At 41.2% G+C, this 24,118-nt stretch overlaps 1 protein-coding gene across 1 annotated transcript; it reads right to left on the bottom strand.

Moving 5' to 3' along the window:
• Positions 1-4,758: 4,758 nt before the first annotated feature.
• LOC138976095 (uncharacterized) lies at positions 4,759-23,801 on the bottom strand. Its single transcript, XM_070348916.1, has 6 exons — positions 23,670-23,801; positions 21,537-22,125; positions 20,734-20,854; positions 11,385-11,600; positions 8,253-8,434; positions 4,759-7,411 (listed from the first exon to the last, which is right to left on the bottom strand). Exons 2-6 carry the CDS (start codon positions 21,671-21,673, stop codon positions 7,087-7,089), a joined length of 981 nt encoding a protein of 326 aa, XP_070205017.1. The 5' UTR covers positions 21,674-22,125; positions 23,670-23,801; the 3' UTR covers positions 4,759-7,086.
• Positions 23,802-24,118: the final 317 nt, after the last annotated feature.

The following is a 24,118-nucleotide window of genomic DNA, read 5'->3' as shown; positions in this document are numbered from 1 at the left end:
AGGAATAAGATGAAAGTGTTTTTAAATTGATTTCGAAAATTTAATTTTGATCATAATTTTTATATTTTTAATTTTCAGAGCTTGTTTTTAATCCAAATATAACATATTTATATGTTTTTGGAATCAGAAAATGATGAAGAATAAGATGAATGTAAATTTGGATCGTTTTATAAATTTTTGTTATTTTTTTTACAATTTTCAGATTTTTAATGACCAAAGTCATTAATTAATTTTTAAGCCACCAAGCTGAAATGCAATACCGAAGTCCGGCCTTCGTCGAAGATTGCTTGGCCAAATTTTCAATCAATTTGATTGAAAAATGAGGGTGTGACAGTGCCGCCTCAACTTTTACAAAAAGCCGGATATGACGTCATCAAAGGTATTTATCGAAAAAAAGAAAAAAAATTCCGGGGATATCATTCCCAGGAACTCTCATGTAAAATTTCATAAAGATCGGTCCAGTAGTTTGGTCTGAATCGCTCTACACACACACGCACAGACACACACACACACCACGACCCTCGTCTCGATTCCCCCTATATGTTAAAACATTTAGTCAAAACTTGACTAAATGTAACAAGTCGCGTAAGGCGAAAATACAATATTTAGTCAAGTAGCTGCCATTTTTCAGCAAGACCGTATACTCGTAGCATCGTCAGTCCACCGCTCATGGCAAAGGCAGTGAAATTGACAAGAAGAGCGGGGTAGTAGTTGCGCTAAGAAGGATAGCACGCTTTTCTGTACCTCTCTTTGTTTTAACTTTCTGAGCGTGTTTTTAATCCAAACATATCATATCTATATGTTTTTGGAATCAGGAACCGACAAGGAATAAGATGAAAGTGTTTTTAAATTGATTTGGACAATTTAATTTTGATAATAATTTTTATATATTTAATTTTCAGAGCTTGTTTTTAATCCGAATATAACATATTTATATGTTTTTGGAATCAGCAAATGATGGAGAATAAGATAAACGTAAATTTGGATCGTTTTATAAATTGTTATTTTTTTTTACAATTTTCAGATTTTTAATGACCAAAGTCATTAATTAATTTTTAAGTCACCAAGCTGAAATGCAATACCGAACCCCGGGCTTCGTCGAAGATTACTTGACCAAAATTTCAACCAATTTGGTTGAAAAATGAGGGCGTGACAGTGCCGCCTCAACTTTCACGAAAAGCCGGATATGACGTCATCAAAGACATTTATCAAAAAAATGAAAAAAATGTTCGGGGATTTCATACCCAGGAACTCTCATGTCAAATTTCATAAAGATCGGTCCAGTAGTTTAGTCTGAATCGCTCTACACACACACACACACACACACACACACACACACACGCACAGACAGACAGACACACATACACCACGACCCTCGTCTCGATTCCCCCCTCTATGTTAAAACATTTAGTCAAAACTTGACTAAATGTAAAAAGACATTCCTGTTGTGACCACATCTCTCAATTTTTATATTTAGTCAAATTAAACGACAGAAGAAACAAGTCGCGTAAGGCGAAAATACAATATTTAGTCAAGTAGCTGTCGAACTCACAGAATGAAACTGAACGCAACGCAACGCAGCAAGACCGTATACTCGTAGCATCGTCACTCCACCGCCCGTGGCAAAGGCAGTGCACGTGGAATTGACAAGAAGAGCGGGGTATTCGTTGCGCTAAGAAGGATAGCACGCTTTTCTGTACCTCTCTTCGTTTTAACTTTCTGAGCGTGTTTTTAATCCAAACATATCATATCTATATATTTTTGGAATCAGGAACCGACAAGGAATAAGATGAAAGTGTTTTTAAATTGATTTCGAAAAAAAAATTTTGATAATAATTTTTATATATTTAATTTTTAGAGCTTGTTTTTAATCCGAATATAACATATTTATATGTTTTTGGAATCAGCAAATGATGGAGAATAAGATAAACGTAAATTTGGATCGTTTTATAAAGTTTTAATTTTTTTTACAATTTTCCGATTTTTAATGACCAAAGTCATTAATTAATTTTTAAGCCACCAAGCTGAAATGCAATACCGAAGTCCGGGCTTTGTCGAAGATTACTTGACCAAAATTTCAACCAATTTGGTTGAAAAATGAGGGCGTGACAGTGCCGCCTCAACTTTCACGAAAAGCCGGATATGACGTCATCAAAGACATTTATCAAAAAAATGAAAAAAATGTTCGGGGATTTCATACCCAGGAACTCTCATGTCAAATTTCATAAAGATCGGTCCAGTAGTTTAGTCTGAATCGCTCTACACACACACACACACAGACACACACACGCACACACGCACATACACCACGACCCTCGTCTCGATTCCCCCTCGATGTTAAAATATTTAGTCAAAACTTGACTAAATATAAAAAGACATTCCTGTTGTGACGACATCTCTCAATTTTTATATTCAGTCAAATTAAACGACAGAAGAAAACAGACATTCCTGTTGTGACGACATCTCTCAATTTTTATATTTAGTCAAATTAAACGACAGAAGAAACAAGTCGCGTAAGGCGAAATTACTACATTTAGTCAAGCTGTGGAACTCACAGAATAAAACTGAACGCACTGCATTTGTTCACATTGACCGTAGTCCGCCGCTTGTGCATAACGGAGTGAAACTGACGAGCCTGTTCAGCGCGGTAGTGGTTTCGCTGTGCTGCATAGCACGCTTTTCTGTACCTCTCTTCGTTTTAACTTTCTGAGCGTGTTTTTAATCCAAACATATCATATCTATATGTTTTTGGAATCAGGAACCGACAAGAAATAAGATGAAATTGTGTTTAAATCGATTTCGGAAATTTAATTTTGATCATAATTTTTAATTTTCAGAGCTTGTTTGTAATTCAAATATAACATATTTATATGTTTTTGGAATCAGGAAATGATGTAGAATAAGATGAACGTAAATATGGATGGTTTTATATATAAAAAAATAAAAAAATTATTACAATTTTCAGATTTTTAATGACCAAAGTCATTAATTAATTTTTAAGCCACCAAGCTGAAATGCAATACCGAAGTCCGGCCTTCGTCGAAGATTGCTTGGCCAAAATTTCAATCCATTTGATTGAAAAATGAGGGTGTGACAGTGCTGCCTCAACTTTTACAAAAAGCCGGATATGACGTCATCAAAAGTATTTATCGAAAAAAAGAAAAACATTTCCGGGGATATCATTCCCAGGAACTCTCATGTCAAATTTCATAAAGATCGGTCCAGTAGTTTGGTCTGAATCGCTCTACACACACACACGCACAGACACACACACACACACACACACACACACACACACACACAAACACACATACACCACGACCCTCGTCTCGATTCCCCCTCTATGTTAAACTTGACTAAATGTAAAAAGACATTCCTGTTGTGACGACATCTCTCAATTTTTATATTTAGTCAAATTAAACGACAGAAGAAAACAGACATTCCTGTTGTGACGACATCTCTCAATTTTTATATTTAGTCAAATTAAACGACAGAAGAAAACAGACATTCCTGTTGCGACGACATCTCCCATTTTTACATTTAGTCAAGTTTTGTCTGGGTATTTTCGTGTTTCTATAACCCACCGAACTCTGACATGGATTACTGGATCTTTTTCGTGCGCACTTGGTCTTGAGCTTGCGTGTACACACGGGGGTGTTCGGACACCGAGGAGAGTCTGCACTCAAAGTTGACTCTGAAAAATAAATCTTTCGCCGAACGTGGGGACGAACTCACGCTGACAGCGGCCAACTGGATACAAATCCAGCGCGCTACCGACTGAGCTACATCCCCGCCCCCACCCTCGTCTCGATTCCCCCTCTATGTTAAAACATTTACAGGTAGTCAAAACTTGACTAAATGTAAAAAAGAAAGAAAAAAAGAAAATAGGGCAAAATATAAAGTTTGAAGCATGCAACTGAGGTAAAAACAACAACAACAACAAATGTTATGTTGGCACACTACGCCCAGACCAGAACGGCCCGTCTCGGTTAACGGGTTTCTGCTAACCAGGTTTTAGTAGTCTCGACGATGACTGACCCCAGATTGTAAGTGTTGATCTTCTAGTTTCAGGCCGACCCATTCATGACAGACGAAATGTTTTGATATCGCTTGACGCGATTTAAATAATTGTTTACTGTTGTCGACCACATCTCTTGGATTTTTACCATGCAAGATTTAAATACACGGTGACAGGGCGCATTGGCCTAGTTGTGAGGACATAGGCCTCCAAACTGGAAGATTCGGGGTTCAGGTTGGAGAGTTTGTTAAACCCACGTGTACAGATCAACGTATTCGCAGACCTGTTAGTGCCTTATCCGTCAGTCTTAGTGTGTACACACAAGCACAAGATAAAATATGCACTAGCTCGCTCACACATTCACACACACCGCACACACACACCCACACACACACAAGTGCGCGCACGCGCACACTACAAAAAGTTAACTTATTAATAAAAAAAAACACAACACGGTGCACACACACATACAAAGAAGCACTCACGCACTTGGGGAAGACACACACACACACACACACACATACACACACACACACACACTTAAAAAAACACACACACACACACACACACACACGTATGCACACACACGCACGCGCGCGCATGCCACAGCATGTATCCTCATTATCGTACTTAATTAATTCCCGACTTCATAGTTGTACGTATCCGACAGCATGCGCATCATCTCTGCAAGTCTACTTTCTTCTGTACGAAAGTGAAAGCGCTGTTAGAGCCAAACAACATTTACACCAGTTCCTCATTTTAATTTACACTTTCATATGCTCGCACATCAGATATGCCCACTCTCTTCCCTCTGTACAAACGATAAGGCTGATTGTGCCACACACATTACATTGCTTCAGTTTATGTTCACATCCTAAACATGCTCGCTCTGTAACTCACTTCCGTGCTGGTTGTGCCAAAGATATTACATCGGTACAAACGACAAGGGTGGTTGTGCCACACACATTACATTGCTCGCTCGCTAACTAAATGCCGTGCTAGTTGCGCCAAAGACATTACATCGGTACCTCGATCACTTTGCGTTTTCATCGATGCAAAACATACTCGTTCTCCCGTTTTATTCTGCACAAAAACACAGTGCTGGTGTGCCAAAAATATTACAAATGCACAAATACAAACATTTTTGGGGGCCTACCTTCTACATAAAGGTCAAGGCTGGTTGTGACACAACACCTGGATGCCGCTTTGCTTTGCACTATTATGCTAACAAACACCAAAGGTAGTTGTGCCACAGACATTACATTAGCGGTTTTGTTTTAAACTTTTATGCTAGACATGCAATTATGCCACAAACAGTACATTAGCGCTTTCCTTTGCACTAATATGATAGGAAATTGTGCAACAAACATTACATTTGCGCTTCGCTTTGCACTTATATGATAGGAAATTGTGCTACACACTAAATTACCGCTTTGCTTTGCACTATTATGCTGGATAGTTGTGTCACAGACACTAAATTAGCGCTTTGTTTTGCACTATAATCATGCTAGATAGTTGTGCCACAAACAGTACATTAGCGCTTTGCTTTGCACTATTATGCTAGTTAATTGTGTCACAGACACTAAATTAGCGCTTTGTTTTGCACTATAATGCTAGATAGTTGTGTCACAGACACTAAATTAGCGCTTTGCTTTGCACTATTATGCTAGTTAATTGTATCACAGACACTAAATTAGCGCTTTGCTTTGCACTATTATGCTAGTTAGTTGTGTCATAGACACTAAATTTGCGCTTTGCTTTGCACTATTATGCTAGTTAATTGTGTCACAGACATTTAATTAGCGCTTTGCTTTGCACTATTATGCTAGTTAATTGTGTCACAGACACTAAATTAGTGCTTTGTTTTGCACTAGAATGCTTGATAGTTGTGCCACAAAAAGTACATTAGCGCTTTAAGTTGCACTGTTGTGCCAGGTAATTGTGCACAAACATTACATTAGCGCTGGCTTTGCTTTGCACTATCTTGCTTGGTAACACCAAAGGTAAAATGTGCCACAAATATTCAGGCATGGGGATTGAGTTAAAGAAAAATCCCTCGAAAACTAAGGGGTTCCTGGGGCATGATTAAATTATGTGAAATCTGGCGCATTCTGGGAGTATGTTTCTTGAATTTTACACAGCAAAAAAAACAAAAAAACAAAAAACCGACCTAATTTCATACATGTTTTGTAATGCCAGTAACCATGCAACGATCATTTCAATTCTTTAACTGAATTAATATTATTTTCGAACTGTTTGCGAAAGTGACTCACGTGGGCGGAATCTCACTGAATGAAGGGACGGTTTTATGGAGGACATTGTTCATACCAGGCAGATTGTCTTTTTGTTCCTGGACTGATTTTTTGGTCTCTCGATTTTTTTTTTCTCGGAAGGTTTTTTTTTCCACCTCTGAAATGTGTAGCTATTCTCGGAAATCCTCGGATCCGAATAGAGTTCCCATGCCTGATAATATTACATTTAGCGCTTTGCTTTGCATTATTATGCCAGCAACCATACGTTAAGTGGCTTGTGCCACAAACATTACATCAATGCTTCGCTTTGCACTATCATGTTAGCGAACACGACATCTGATTGTACCACAAACTAACATTACATCGCAAATCCGCTTTGCCCTATCATACTAGCAAACACGACATCTGATTGTGCCACTAAAACATCACATCGGTGCTTCGCTTTGCACTATCATACTAGCAAACACGGCATCTGATGGTGTCACAAATATATCACATGGATGCATGGAGGCGACCGCAAAGTCTGATTGTGCAACAACACACATCACATTGGTGCTCGATTTTACACTATCATACTGACAAACATGACGTCTGCATGGTTGTGCGACAAACATGACGTCTGCATGGTTGTGCGACAAACATGACGTCTGCATGGTTGTGCGACAAACATGACGTCTGCATGGTTGTGCGACAAACATGACAGTAGTGCTACTGACATGCTTCAACCCTCAACAAGCTCGCCTTCTTTTCCCTTCTACTCCTCTGCTTCCGCTTCAATATTCCTCCTCCTGCTCCTGCTCCTCCTCCTCCTCCTCCTCAGTCCCCTTCTGACGTAGTAGCATCAAACACGTTAACCGTTTCCGCGTCCGTGTCCGGCTCCGAGGCTGTCACCGTGTCGGGCTCCGATGCTGTCACCGTGTCGTCCGTGGATGTGGTTGCGGGCACAATAACGCCACCCTGATTTTCTTCCTGGCGACTGGTGTTTCTGGAACTCCTGGCAGAAGTCTGGTGACTGGTGTTTCTGGAACTCCTGGCAGTGCCGCCGGCCTTGTAGGATTTGTCTCCTGGCACCCCGCCTCTGCCCTTGAACGTGACCTTGCGACTCCTCTCCATCTTTATCCCGGCGAGATCTTCCGTGATCCTACACAGTCATAATCATAGGGGTCGAATCATGCGTTGGTTTGTTAAGGTGCGTGTTTTGGGGGGGGGGGGGGGGAGGGGGTATGTGTGTGGTGTGTTGTGTTGTGTGTGTGTGTGTTGTGCGTGTGTGTGTGCGTGTGTGTGTGTGTGTATTGGGGTATCACCGTGTTGTGTGTGTGTGTGTGTGTGTGTGCGTGCGTGCGTGCGTGTGCGTGTATCTGTGTGTGTGTAAGAGAGGGAGTGAGATACGGATTGGGAGAGAGAGAGAGAAAAAGATAGAGAGAGAGAGAAAGAGGGGGGGGGGGGTTGTGGGGTAGAGATTACGGCAAATCAGTGGACACAAACAAATCCGAACAACACCCCTGCTTCTGCAACTTCTTCTTCTGCGTTCGTGGGCTGAAACTCCCACGTACACTCGTGTTTTTGCACGAGTGGAATTTTACGTGTATGACCGTTTTTACCCCACCATTTTAGGCAGCCATACGCCGCTTTAGGAGGAAGCATGCTGGGTATTTTTGTGTTTCTATAACCCACCGAACTCTGACATGATGTACAGGATCTTTTCTGTGCGCACTTGTTCTTGTGCGTGCGTGTACACACGAAGGGGGATAAGCCACTAGCAGGTCTGCACATAATTTGACCTGGGAGATCGGAAACATCTCCAAACTTAACCCACCCGGCGGCCGCGGCCGGGATTCGAACCCTCGACCTTCCGATTAAGAGGCCGACGTCTTACCACCCCACCACAGCGCCCGTCTTCAATATTATCACCACAGCTTTTGCACCAAGTCTGAACAACCTGTCGCACACATTGTGTCCATACAGTGTACCCAGGCCCTCACTTCTTCACGCTGTCCGGCTCAAACGTGCGGCACCCGAAGTATTCCGTGGGGGATTCACTGATCATCCGGGCCTCAACGTTGGACCTCATCGTTTTCCGCTCGTAGGGTGTGAGAAGAAAGAAGCTGCCTGCACGGGACAGCCCCGACATCTGGGCCTCCTTTTTCTTCGTCTGAATCATCGCCTGCAATACATACCGTGTGCATAAGACAGGAGACATGAGACATGAGACATCCGCCTTGAGGCATAAGACATAAGACATGAGACATAAGACATGAGACATCCGCCTTGAGGCATAAGACATGAGACATCCGCCTTGAGGCATAAGACATGAGACATAAGACATGAGACATCCGCCTTGAGGCATAAGACATGAGACATAAGACATGAGACATCCGCCTTGAGGCATGAGACATGAGACATGAGACATCCGCCTTGAGGCATGAGACATAAGACATAAGACATCCGCCTTGAGGCATGAGACATGAGACATAAGACATGAGACATCCGCCTTGAGGCATAAGACATGAGACATAAGACATGGTGCATAAGACATAAGACATGAGACATCCGCCTTGAGGCACAAGACATGAGACATAAGACATGAGACATAAGACATCCGACTTGAGGCATAGCATAACACATGCGACATGAGACATAAGGCATGAGACATAAGACATGAGACACAAGACATAAGACGTACGGCATCCGCCTTGAGGCATAACACATGAGACATAAGACATGACACATGAGACATAAGTCATAAGACATAAGACATGAGACATCAGCCTTGAGGTATAGGACATGAGACATAAGGCAAGAGACATCAGCCTTGAGAAATAAGACTTGGGACATAAGACATGAGACATCCGCCTTGAGGCATAAGACATGAGACATAAGACATAAGACATGAGACATCCGCCTTGAGGCATAAGACATGAGACATAAGACATAAGACATCCGCCTTGAGGCATGAGACATAAGACATAAGACATCCGCCTTGAGGCATGAGACAGGAGACATAAGACATGAGACATCCGCCTTGCGGCATAAGACATGAGACATAAGACATGGTGCATAAGACGGACATCCGCCTTGAGGCACAAGACATGAGACATAAGACATGAGACATAAGACATATGAAACATAAGACATCCGACTTGAGGCATAGCATAACACATGCGACATGAGACATAAGGCATGAGACACAAGACATAAGACGTACGGCATCCGCCTTGAGGCATAACACATGAGACATAAGACATAACACATAAGACATAAGTCATAAGACATAAGACATGAGACATCAGCCTTGAGGTATAGGACATGAGACATAAGGCAAGAGACATCAGCCTTGAGAAATAAGACTTGGGACATAAGACATGCTGAGACATCCGCCTTGAGGCATAAGACATGAGACATAAGACATGCTGAGACATCCGCCTTGAGGCATAAGACATGAGACATAAGACATCCGCCTTGCGGCATAAGACATAAGACATGAGACATCCGCCTTGAGGCATGAGACATGAGACATAAGACATAAGACATCCGCCTTGAGGCATAAGACATGAGACATAAGACATGGTGCATAAGACGGACATCCGCCTTGAGGCACAAGACATGAGACATAAGACATATGAAACATAAGACATCCGACTTGAGGCATAGCATAACACATGAGACATAAGGCATGAGACATAAGACATGAGACACAAGACATAAGACGTACGGCATCCGCCTTGAGGCATAACACATGAGACATAAGACATGACACATGAGACATAAGTCATAAGACATAAGACATGAGACATCAGCCTTGAGGTATAGGACATGAGACATAAGGCAAGAGACATCAGCCTTGAGAAATAAGACTTGGGACATAAGACATGCTGAGACATCCGCCTTGAGGCATAAGACATGAGACATAAGACATGAGACATGAGACATCCGCCTTGAGGCATAAGACATGAGACATAAGACATCCGCATTGAGGCATAAGACATGAGACATAAGACATAAGACATCCGCCTTGAGGCATGAGACATGAGACATAAGACATGAGACATCCGCCTTGAGGCATAAGACATGAGACATAAGACATGGTGCATAAGACGGACATCCGCCTTGAGGCACAAGACATGAGACATAAGACATATGAAACATAAGACATCCGACTTGAGGCATAGCATAACACATGCGACATGAGACATAAGGCATGAGACATAAGACATGAGACACAAGACATAAGACGTACGGCATCCGCCTTGAGGCATAACACATGAGACATAAGACATGACACATGAGACATAAGTCATAAGACATGAGACATCAGCCTTGAGGTATAGGACATGAGACATAAGGCAAGAGACATCAGCCTTGAGAAATAAGACTTGGGACATAAGACATGCTGAGACATCCGCCTTGAGGCATAAGACATGAGACATAAGACATGAGACATCCGCCTTGAGGCATAAGACATGAGACATAAGACATCCGCCTTGAGGCATGAGACATGAGACATAAGACATCCGCCTTGAGGCATGAGACAGGAGACATAAGACATGAGACATCCGCCTTGCGGCATAAGACATGAGACATAAGACATGGTGCATAAGACGGACATCCGCCTTGAGGCACAAGACATGAGACATAAGACATATGAAACATAAGACATCCGACTTGAGGCATAGCATAACACATGCGACATGAGACATAAGGCATGAGACATAAGACATGAGACACAAGACATAAGACGTACGGCATCCGCCTTGAGGCATAACACATGAGACATAAGACATGACACATGAGACATAAGTCATAAGACATGAGACATCAGCCTTGAGGTATAGGACATGAGACATAAGGCAAGAGACATCAGCCTTGAGAAATAAGACTTGGGACATAAGACATGAGGCATCAGTTTGAGACATAAGGTATGAGACATAAGACATGAGGTACGAGACATCAGCCTTGAGACATAAGACATAAGACGTGAAACAAAGACATGAGACATAAGACATCAGTCTTAAGACATAAGGTATGAGACCTATCAGCGTTGTGACAATAAGACACGAGACATTAGCCTTGTGACATGAGGCATGAGACATGAGAACCATGTCATCAGTACTCACATCGGTGACGAGGTGAAGGTAGTTCTGATAGGCGGATGTTAGTGGCTGGGGCATCTTGTGGTTGCTGATGGAGGAATACAGGATACCATCGGGGGCATTGTCATGGCGGTAGCGGTAGGCTCGCCACGAGGCATTCTTGGTGGTCCGAATGAACTGCTCCGGCATCTTGTTTCCCAACAACGTGCTGTGTCCGAACACCTGCCCGTCATTGTCCACCTGCACGGAGTCACGGACAACAAGGTTTATGTTGAACATCAGTGTCCCAAAAGATGAAGCTGGTCCCCTCCCCTACTTGCAGCTGTGGGCTAGAGAATCAGACCACTGAACACATCCTCCAGAGATGCCATATTAATTAATTCTGCTTAAGGTTGTAACTCAATTCGTCAATTAATTTCACGATAAGTATTCTTTGGCTTGATTACAGAGACTTGTACTGATCAAAAATAAGTAAAAACTGCCGCCGGATTGTGAATTTACAACGCTAAAGATTACCGACAACAAGGTGAACAGTGCTGAACTCGAGTGAGTCAGGAAGGTAAAACTCAGGTAAACGTGTCTTTTTACATTTAGTCAAGTTTTGACTGACTGACTATTTAGGGTTTAACGTCCTCTTAGACCAGTTGGCCTATATTGGGACAGGTATTGGTAATATGCTGAAGATATGGTGTGATACTTTGACTCGAACAAGCCCGCTGTGGCTGTCTTCTTCGACACACCAGCATTGGGTTTGTCTCGTCAAAGTATCGAAATACGATCATGATAATCAGAGACGAGAGATGATGCATGCGCGTCTTCGTGTTCTCCAAGCCCTGAGACTTTGGCTGTGAACTTGGGATCTTTTTCGTGCGCGAGATATATTTCTCGGAGTCAACTTTGTGCAGACTCTCTTCGGTGTCTGAACACCCCCGTGTGCACACATGCGCACGAAAAAGATCCCAAGTTCACAGCCAAAGTTTCAGGGCTTGGAGAACACGAAGACACACATGCATCATCTCTCGTCTCTGATTATCATGATCGTATTTCGATACTTTGACGAGACACACCCAATGCTGGTGTGTCGAAGAAGACAGCCACAGCTGGATACACAGCCAGCGCGCTACCAACTGAGCTACTTCCCCGCCAATTTTTGACTAATGTTTTAACATAGAGGGGGAATCGAGATGAGGGTCGTGGTGTGTGTGTATGTATGTATGTATGTATGTATGTGGGTGTGGACAGCGATTCGGAGAGAACTACCCGACCGATCTTCATGAAACTTTACATGAGAGTTCCTAAGTATGATATCCCCACACGTTTTTTTCATATTTTTGATAAATGTCTTTGATGACGTCATATATCCGGCTTTTTGTGAAAATTGAGGCAGCACTGTCACGCTCTCATTTTTCAACCAAATTGGTTGAGATTTTGGTCAAGTAATCTTCGACGAACCTTGGACTTCGGTATTGCATTTCAGCATGGAGGCTTGACAATTAATTAATGAGTTTGGTCATTAAATATCTGAAAATTGTAATTAAAATTATATTTTTATAAAACGATCCAAAAATAATTTCATCTTACTCTTTATAATTTTTTTTTATTCCAAAAACATATAAATATGTTATATATGGATTAAAAACAAGCTCTGAACATTAAAAATATGAAAATTATTATTAAAATCAAATTTCCGAAATCGATTTGAAAACAATGTAATCTTATTCCTTGTCGGTTCCTGATTCCAAAAACATGTAGATATGTTATGTTTGGATTAAAAACAAGCTCAGAAAGGTCAAAAGAATATAGGTACAGAAAAGCGTGCTATCCTGCTCAGCGCAACCACTACCGCGCTATACTGGCTTGTCGACTTCACTGACTTTTCCACGAGCGAGTGACTGACGATGATATACGGTCTTAGTGAAAAATGCAGTGCGTTCATTTTCATTCTGTGAGTGCGACAGCTTGACTAAATGTAGTAATTTCGCCTTACGCGACTTGTTTTTTTGATATAACTTGTTTGGGTAATGTTGAACTTAAGTTCAGCACGAGAAACGTCAAAAGTCAACTTGATCGGCATGGAATACACGTCGGGGGCGAGTTGGCACTGTTTGCGGGGGGGAGTTGGCACTGTTTGCGGGGGCGAGTTGGCACTGTTTGCGGGGGCGAGTTGACACCCTTCATAATTTGAAAGCAAGTAGACCGTGAAGTCGGCTACTACAAAGCGGGGGCGAAATAGGAGGGAGCGAATCGGTACCTCGCCGTCAGGACACGCCTCGTCTCCACACAGGAGGAAAGCTGTGCAAAACTCGACGACCGAAGCCTCGGAGTAGGCAAGATAAGTCAGGAGACAGACTAGAACTCAATCAAAGACACAATAAAGTTACTCGTATACGGTAGATACTAGAAAATGCCCTTGGGCTCTGTCCTCTTCCGATTGAAGTAGAAACCTTTTTGCTTCGACCGCGCGTCCCCTTTTTCCGAGCTGACACCAAAAGACATCGGCTTCCTAATCGGAAGGTCGTGAGTTCAAATCCCGGCCGCGGCCGCTTCGTGGGTTAAGGGTTGAGATTTTTCCGATCTCCAAGGTCAACTTATATGCATACCTGCTAGTACTTATTCTCACATATCTTCTTATTGTCGTTCGCTGTTATCCTCACATATAAGTGCTAGTGCCTTATCCTCCTTCGTGTGTACACGCAAGCACAAGACCAAGTACGTATGGAAAAGATCCTGTAATCCATGACAGAGTTCGGTGGGTTATAGAAACACGAAAATATCCAGCATGCTTCCCCCAAAAATCGCCGTATGCGGCCTGAATGGCGGGGTAAAAACGGTTATACACGTAAAAATTCACTCGTCCAAAAACATGGGTGAACGTGGGAGTTTCAGCCCATGAACGAAGAAGAAGAAGAAGAAGAAGAAGAAGACAAAATGCGGACTTAAAGGTGAATCATGTAGACCTCCATGCGAAGAGCCACACTTTATCACAGATGTGCATAAACACGCTGCATTGTGCATGGTCATGTTCAAGAATAGTGTTCCAACTTATGCAGGGAAGCTGTTTCAAGGTACCACCACTGTCTAAGAAAACTGTCCCGAATTCATGAACGCTGCTGTAAGGTACCAAGGTGGGTATGCTATTCCAAAATAGGCACTCTAAGTCATGGAAGCTGTTGCGAGGTACTACAGTTGACAGACACAGAGAAAACCATGGCAGTATACTAAAACTGAGGCGCTGGGAAATTGTGATGAAAAGCATCATTCACTCATCAAAATTAAACAAGTAAACAGACAGACAAATGACTGACGAATATACAGAAAAGGTTGCACATCAGCTAACAAGTAATCAAACAAATACACAGCAAGTAAGGAGACATACATACATACAGTCAGACAAACAGACAGACAGACAGACGGATCCATACAAATGGCGCATGCAAAAAAACCAAGTCGCGTGAAGCGATATAAAAACATTGAGTCAAGCTGTCGGCATTAAAGTAACAGATAAACACAATAAACAGTCATCGCATAGACTATATTTAAGATAATCTCGACTAACCACACCCTAACATAGAGACGGGTCACGCTCGTCTCCGGGTAGCGTGGAAACGCAGTACTTACTTAACCTATTTTCTGTCATTCTGAGCACATTTGTAGAGTAAACATGACATATGTATGCATTTTTTTAATTCAGGATAAATTGAGGAATACGATGCAATCATTTTTAAATCTGTTAGTGAAAATTCGGTTTTAATGACAACTTTAATGAGCAAACTAATTAACTAGTTTTTAAGTCTCCATGCTGAAATGCAATACCATAGTCCGGGCTTCGTCGAAGATTACTTCACCAAAATTTCAACCCATTTGGTTCAAAAATGAGGGCGTGACAGTGCTGCCTCAACTTTAACAAAAAGCCGGATATGACGTCATCAAGGACATAAATCGAAAAATTGAAAAAAACCATCAGGGGATATTATACCCACGAACTCTCATGTGAAATTTCATGAAGATTAGTCCAGTAGTTTTCTCTGAATCACTCTACACACACACACACACACACACACACACACACACACACACACACACACACACACACACACACACACACATACATGTATACATACACACATACACCACACCCTCGTCTCGATTCCCCCCTCTACGTTAAAACATTTAGTCATAACTTGACTTCTTCTTCTTCTGCGTTCGATGTTGATAACTTGACTAAATGTAAATAATTTTGAAAAAGAGAGAGAGAGAGAGAGAGAGAGAGAGAGAGAGAGAGAGAGAGAGAGAGAGAGAGAGAGAGAGAACTTTGAACTTTATTTATTTATCGAGGGTAACAGAATAAGCAATGTATACATGCTTTTTTACATCCGGCCCTCGCCCATTGAGGGTAACTCGATTGACAACAAGAAGAAATAGAAGTTAAGTTAATTACAATACAATTTATATAATTAACATGTCAAAAAATTAAAGACATTTCAAAATGCATTATGAATATCAAGCAATGATGTAATATTATCACAGAAGTATTTACTTGTTTCCAAGAGAAACAGCATGTAGAGTTCTTTGAAGGAAGTTTCACTGAATTGCATTTGAATTAAATCAGGAATGGAGTTCCACAATAAGGCGCCAGAATAAGAAAGACTTGATTTGCAAAGATCAATTCTAGGGATTTGGGTAATTAATTTGTTTAGTTTTCTTGAATTATTCAGTTTGAAATTTGAGGCAATGAATGTAGGTGCATTCCCTGACATAATTCTATGCATTATTGCACCTTTGTTATAGGTAAATCTTAATTTGATAGGAAGAATCTTTAATTTTGTATTATCAGACGTAGAGAGAGATGCATTTTTTGAAAGAATTAATTTAACAGCTCGTCTGTGTAAAGAGCACAAGTGTTTCAAAGTGTTTGCACTTGCAGAGTCCCACACTGTGGACGCATAATCAATAATTAATTGACTATATGCGTAGCTCTAGAAAGTGTTTAATTTTTGATAACTGATTTTTTTTGGAAGTATTTTTACAAAGTGTATCTAAATGTTTTGACCAAGACAGATTATTATCAATGGTTATTCCCAAGACTTTATGGTTATCAACTTCAGTTACATCTTGATTTTGTATTTGTAGTTTAGGAAATTTTGATGATAGATTTTGTCGTTTTTGTCTAGTGGTTAGAAGCATGTATTTAGTTTTATTTGGGTTCAGTGACATATGGTTTAGTTCTGACCATTCCAGCAATCGATCAATGTTTTCTTGGAAGACTTGCTAGCTCACTTAGATCTTTGTGACTAGAATGAATTGTAGTATCATCTGCAAATAGTTCACACATGCATTTAACAAATAATGGTAGGTCATGAATATAGATAGAAAATAGTAAAGGACCAAGAATATAACCTTGTGGAACTCCAAACCTTACTGTTTGTTTACAAGAGTATGATTGATTTAGATAAGTACTTTGCTGTCTGTCTGACAGGAAAGATTTTAAAATGTTAAGTACAGAATCAGTTGCCAATCCATAAATCTCAAGCTTTTTGATAAGGAGTTTATGGTCAATTAGGTCAACAACTTTAGCAAAGTCAACAAATAGAGCAGCACAGAATTGGTTATTATTAATGTTGTTTGGCCATTGGTCAACTAAGCTGATCAGCGCTGTTTGACATGAGTGTTTTTGCCTAAAACCTGATTGCTTATCGTGTATGAATTTGTTGACTTTTCTTGCTCTTTAGACTTTTATGCTCTTGGCAGTGACTGTTGACAAACATACGATACTCCCGCTTCATCAATGTTGTTCTTCTTCAGCGTTCGACGGTTGTGTCACTCATAGAGTCAGAGAAACCTTGACTAGTTTTGAACAAATCAATCCTGGGTATTGGTGGTAGAAAATTGATAGACCCGTACCTTTCGGTGACTCTGTGAAATAGGTCCTGAATATAGTTGGGCACTTCGCCATGATATACTTTATACATCATTACAGTCTTATAAAACTGTAACTGTTTAACTAGCGGCAGGTAGTTTAGATTCTTTAATTTCAAATCAGCTGATAATTGTGGACCATTTAACATGATTTTAACTGCCCGACGATGTAGAGAGTTTAACTTTTTCATGTGAATATCAGAGACGCCATCCCAAAGAGTTGATGCGTAATGAATATGGAATAAGATGTGGGCATGATAAAATAGTTTTAGTGTTGCGATATCGACATATTGCTTTAACTTTGATAGCAGAAACAAATTCTTGAATACTTTTTAACAAACATAAGAGAGAGAGAGAGAGAGAGAGAGAGAGAGAGAGAGCGAGAGAGAGAGAGAGAGAGAAAGGGTGGGAGAGAGAGAGCGAGAGAGAGAGAGAGAGAGAGAGAGGGAGGGAGGGAGAGAGAGAGAGAGAGAGAGAGAGAGGAGAGAGAGAGAGAAAGAGAGAGAGAGAGAGAGAGAGAGAGAGAGAGAGAGAGAGTCTGGAGTCTGGAGTCTGGATGGTTTATTGATTAGGCCTTGGGCCCATTTCAATTCGGGGTGTACAAAGTTTCAACATTCATGCTTCATGAAAAATAATCATAGTAATATTAATCATAATACAAATCATCATCATCGTAATGACAGTCGACATGACGACAGTGGAAACAGGCATTTACAACAGCAAAACGTTTGTAAAAGGACAGTAATGCATCAGCACAAAATCCAGTCTCTGTCGCACTTCACTCATGTCTCTCTGTCATCCTTCCGTCCATCCATCCATCCATCCAGCCATCCAGCCAACCATCCATCCATCCATCCTTCTATCCATCTCATGTCCCTCTGTCCTCCATCCATCTAATCATCCGTCTGTCTGTCCAACCATTCATCCGTCATCCTTCTATTCATCCCTCCATCTATTCCTTCACATGCCCTTCCACACGCAAATCTGCAAGCAGTTATATATATGCATAATCGTTGCATCTCTGATACATAGCATCACATTAACGTTTTCAAAAAAACAAAACATTATTACTATTTTTTAAGCAATCGACAAAAACAACAAAAATAGCATACACATAAAACAAGATCGTGCAATATATCATATTCACTGTCCCCACTCACTGCGTATTTTAAACGCGTTCATGATGAAGGTTGCAAGTCTAAGTAATATTGATCTGTTTGGTGTCGCTAGAAGTAGCGCCATGGACGGTTGTAATATTTTGCAGGTATGTAGTACTCACGAATACCAGCATATTTTGGACATTTCAAAACAAAATGAATTTCATCTTCGGTCTCGTTTGCGCAGAATGGACACAAGTAATCTACAGCTGTTGACGACCGAGTGTGTCGACTCGTAATCGATGCACTTTGAGTGGCGAGACACCAAGTCTTAGCCTAATCAGGCAGTTTCTTGCTTTGACGTGCTTCAGGTCATTTAAGTATGAAGACATAGATAAGGCTGACTTGAAAGTGCTATAGAAAAGGAATCGTTCTTTGCTTTGTACGGTTTCTATCCACTCTTGCTTGTATAATGTGACTAGTCTGTTCTTGAATTCCGTTATGAACGCATTTTCATTGCCAACGCCTTGTTGAATCCAAACTTGGTCAAAGCCGTATTTGTATAGCACATAGCAAACTGATGACGCCCATGTTCTTTTATTTTGTTCGTGTAAATAAAGCAGCATTTTATAAGCTTTCTGTGGCAATCGATGACTAGGCATTTTCAGGATGCGCAACCAAAATCGTATGGACTTAACAAACGTGTTGACAAATAACGGGTGTCTGCCAGTTTCTCCATACACAAGTGTGTTTGGTGTTTTCATGCTTGTGTTCAGAAACCTCTTAAGGGCAAACAGATGCACCTTTTCAATAGGTGAATGGTCTGCATCAAGGCCCCAGACTTCTGCCGCATAATTGAGCATGGGCTGGATCTGGGAGTCGAATAGTTTATAGAATATGTTTGGTGATCTTTCTCCTAGAGTCAACAGTACCTTAAAAATACCAATCACACCCTTTCTTGCACGCAGCGCTAAATCGTTCAGCGTGTGAGAAAATGTCAACCTTGTAGAAAAGTAAATTCTTAAGTATTTATACATGTTCACAGTTTCCATTACGTTATTCAACTTATTGCCATACATCCATTTTTCGATAGCTGCAATGTGGCCACCATTTCTGAAGATAACTATGTTAGATTTTTCTAAATTAACAGTCAATCCAAGATTACAAGCAGTTTGGTATAGCACGTTTATCTGGTTCTGTAACCCACACACAGTGTCGGAAATCAAAATAACGTCATCTGCGAACATGAGAATCAATATCTCAATAAAATCTGGGATAAGTTGTATACCGTGTCGTCCTTTTCGCTTAATTTCGTCCGCCAATTCGTTAATGAAAAGTGAGAACAAAATTGGACTATTTATTTCTCCCTCCTTCAGGCCTCTCGGACACATGAAAAGGTCAGTGACCTCGGCTCCTGCCCTAACTTTTGCTTTAACAACGTTGTACATACTAAGTATGGCTTGGTACATTTTACCTTTTATTCCTTTGCTTTGCAACACTTTCCACAGCTTTGTACGGTCTACTGAGTTGAAGGCCTTCTTGAAGTCAATAAAAGCAACGTATAGTTTTTTGTGTGACAGTAACTGTCTTTGTACCATAGCAAATAGAGTAGAGAGCGAGAGCGAGAGAGAGAGAGAGAGAGAGAGAGAGAGAGAGAGAGAGAGAGAGAGAGAGAGAGAGAGAGAGAGAGAGAGAGAGAGAGAGAGAGAGAGAGAGAGAGAGAGAATTGAATTGAATTGAACTTTATTTAACAAGGATTAAGATTTAAGGCTACGCCTTTTCTTACAATCTGTCCTTGGGACGCACAGACACACAATGATAACATTGAAAAATTAAAAATTAAAAAGTTAAAAAGTCAGAAAACTTCAGCTCGTGATGATAAAGATGATGATGATGATGATGATGATGATGATGATGATGATGATGATGATGATGATGATGATGATGATGAAGATGAGGCATGAAGAGCATACATATGTGGTTATTCATAAAATCAAATGCATACTATGCAAGTAATTATAAGTACAAGCTGTTAGCAATCGAACCTGTAGCAATAGTACATCAAAAATATGTTCAGAATACAATGCACAGCATATCTTTGGCGTAATACTAAGTGTGGTAAATCAAAACGCGTTAAACTACTCAGACATTAAGTGTTTTTTGACACATTTTTTAAAAACTTTTTAAGAGAGAGAGAGAGAGAGAGAGAGAGAGAGAGAGAGAGAGAGAGAGAGAGAGAGAGAGAGAGAGAGAGAGAGACGGACGTACGGACAGACGCACAGCCAGACACTGAGACACAGGGACAGACAGAAACAAAAGCATAGCCACGGGAGAGAGAGTAGAATATGCTTAATTCTCACCTGGAGGTAATGAGGAGTTTTCACGTGCATGTTTTCTTCCTTCAGTTCTTTTCTTAATTGATCCAGGTTTGGAAACGTCTTCCGTATCACCGACTTGTAGTAAACTTCCTTCAATGGGACACTGCAAACAGGGTGGTGGTGACTTGTTGGTTGGTTATTAGTTGTTGTCATCATTTTCACATAAACAACAAAATGACAAAGTAAGCAACATACAAATCGAAAGCGAAACATGCAACATGTCAATTGAGGTTACACATGTAAAGTGATCGACGGTAAAATTCACACGATACCAACGTTTACACTAATGCTAATAATGATTATATGGTGTAAATGATGATGATGATGATGATGATGATGAAGTGATGAGGATGATGTTGATGATGATGATGTTGAGAGAGAGAGAGAGAGAGAGAGAGAGAGAGAGAGAGAGAGAGAGAGAGAGAGAGAGAGACGCACACGCACTTGCACACACACACACGCGCACACACACACTAAAGAATAAATTGCTAAAGAATATCTTGGACTTTATTAATAGAATTTGTAACAGTTTTTCATAATTTTTTTAATTTTTTTAATTTATTATGTTAGTATATATTATGATTGTATTGATTGTATTTATTGTTCAAAATGCCCCCAGGGGTTATGGACTGATAAAACTTGAACTTGAAGACACACACACACACACACACACACGCACACACACACAGAGGGAGAGCTAAGAGACACAGAAACCATCATGCAGATGTAATAAGAAAAAGAAGCTGCAAGCAATAGAACATTAAGCCCAAAACAGTGGGTCTGACCTATAGGCGTCGGCGATTTGTACCGCCCGGTGCCTGAGGTAGGCATCCCCCATCTGCCTCTCCTTCAGCACTCTCCGTCGCGTCTGCCGCATCGTCTCACGCCGGGGGAAGGGGGTTCGGAAATCTAGATCCTGCATCTTGATGTCGAAAACCTCTCTCTCTCTCTCTCTCTCTCTCTCTCTCTCTCTCTCTCTCTCTCTCTCCGTTCCTTTATTCTCTCTCACTGAAAGCGTGCTTATATATTCACCGGAAGTCAGATTTAACCTTCAAATTCAGCATGAATATTGTTGCTCTTCGGATGATGTGGCCGGTTTAGCGGATCTTTCACTGACTTGTTGACTTATAAACATGATTTTAGGGCGAGGGCGTTGATGGGGAGATCGCTGTATCTGCCCCGATGGCTTGGAGCTTAACGTGCTCTTGTGCTAATTGTTACGATGGTCCTGGAAAGCTTCATTCATTCATTCATTGATCTTTTACCATGAGCTTCCTTCTTAAGATGGGTTTCAAAGCAAGACAAGCTCTCAAATAGGCACTGTTCTGCTATGTCACCGGTAGGTGGCGTTGGCGGTCGTTTGAACGGGAAAACCTGTACATGAATAAGAAATGCTATGTTGTAAATATGGTGAAATATCGCAAAATAGTTGACAAGAAGTTGACAATAACCATAAGTATACAAAAGGCTTCTTAGATATACACTTCACAACCCCCAATTCCCGTTGTCGTTTCAAATTTGTTTGTTTCTTGGTTTGTTTGTTTGTTTGTTGTTGTTGGTGTTTTCTCTGTTGTGTTCGTACGGACTTGAGCGTGCAATTCTACTGCTGCGTCTCTCTCTCTCTCTCTCTCTCTCTCTCTCTCTCTCTCTCTCTCTCTCTCTCTCTCTCTCTCTCTCTCTCTCTCTCTCTCTCTCTCTCTCTCTCTCTCTCTCTCTCCCCACTGCTGTACATACCACCCTCATAAAATAATGTGCAAGACAATGTTAATTTTTCCTGCTATAATTGCCCCAAACTCATGCAAAATTCAAAATTATTTAGTTATTCTATCGTAAGAATACCCCAGAAACAAACTTGCCCTAAAACCAGGCCACTCCCACCACTATAAATCAACACCCTCGTTTGACCCAGATGCATCCTATTAATTTAGCAGGACTGATACTTGGCTGACCAAGACAACAAAAATGTGTCCTCAGACACTTGGGTGACCTCATTTCTGCCACAATGATGTCATAGCATGATGTCATAACCATTAGCCTAGCCAGAACTAAATTACCCTAAATTACTGGGCAGACAGCTGTGAGCTCAAATCAAACAATGACATCATATTTTGATGAAGTGGAGACTTATTTCCTTGTTAGCTCAGTGGATATTTTTAGTGGTGATTGATCTTCTCCAGCAAACATTTTCATGTTGTGACCTTTAAATTTGACTAAAACAAACACGATTGTTGTCATGTCTTAAGATCATCATTCCTACAAGTGTGTACAAATAACGCAAAATAGCTTCAAAACCATCAGATAAATCCTCAATGTTTACTTCTTAGGAACCGAACATGACCCCGCTGTGACCCCAACATTTGACGATGGTCAACCAAACTGGGGTCTTGTCTGGAGATCATCACACCCTAGAAGTGTGCAAAGTTTCAAAGCTCTAGCTTCAAAAACATCCGAGATAACCTCAGCGTTAGGTTTTTGTCTACGGACGGCCGTCCGGCAGGACGCTCATTCCCAAGACTCTGCTGTTTACTCAGGGGAGTCAAAAACAGGGGTGGGTTGAATTGGTAGGCAAGCTACTTCTTTTCACGATGCGCACTACAGCCCATTTCAGGCCAAAGGCTGTGGGGCTATAGCCTACCACCCAGTGCTACCTAGAGCAGCAACTGGGCCCTGACGAAACAATACAAACAGGACGAACAACATGGAACAAGAGCAATAGTTATATTGCTGATTTCTTGTGGGTTTAGAGGACTTTAGAGCACAGGCGGAAGTAATCGTTCACTGGACCACTACTTTCATAGTAGTGGTCCAGTGAACGATACCTTCCGCCTGTGTTTAGAGCTCGCCTCAACCACTAAATCGTAATGCCGTGCTAGAAGAAAGAACGTGAGACGTGGCGGTAACAGTAAATATATACTTACAGCGATTCCTTGAATAAAACAGAGGGGAAAAAAGCTTAGTTGATGGGTTGATGGGTTCCTCGTTGTTCTTGAACCACACTCAGACCGCCACCCTGGTGGAATGTGTTTACGTCAGCGTAGACAAGATGACGTAATACGCAAAATAACGTCATGATGGAACTAAGCTTATAGTTCATAAATACTTATACCTTTCTTGCTCTTTAGACTTGTATGCACTTGGCAGTGACTGTTGACAAACATACGATACTCCCGCTTCGTTAATGTTCTTCTTCTTCAGCGTTTGACGGTTGTGTCACTCGTCGTCTGAGGCCTGCTGATCTTATGAACAGTGCCCCAAAGTTTAGCATCGGGAGTTGTCCTCTCTGGCCAGGTCGCGCAGGGAGGCAACGGGAGGGCAAGCTTGCAGAACGTGCTGCGGAGTCTGTTCATCCTCGCCACAGTCACACAGA

Source organism: Littorina saxatilis, linkage group LG9 (genome assembly GCF_037325665.1).
Source record: "Littorina saxatilis isolate snail1 linkage group LG9, US_GU_Lsax_2.0, whole genome shotgun sequence".
Taxonomy (NCBI): Eukaryota; Metazoa; Mollusca; class Gastropoda; order Littorinimorpha; family Littorinidae; genus Littorina; species Littorina saxatilis.
Note: the sequence above shows the minus strand (reverse complement) of the source record. Positions and strands in the feature narration are given on the sequence as shown.

Bases quoted from the DNA above. Each gene is read 5' to 3' on its own strand.
- LOC138976095 (XM_070348916.1), bottom strand. From the start codon at position 21,673: ATGCAGGATCTAGATTTCCGAACCCCCTTCCCCCGGCGTGAGACGATG. The intron at 11,601-20,733 runs GTGAGAATTAAG...GACTCCGTGCAG, and splicing joins AAACTCCTCATTACCTCCAG to GTGGACAATGACGGGCAGGT. The intron at 8,435-11,384 runs GTGAGTACTGAT...TATGTATTGCAG, and splicing joins ACCTTCACCTCGTCACCGAT to GCGATGATTCAGACGAAGAA.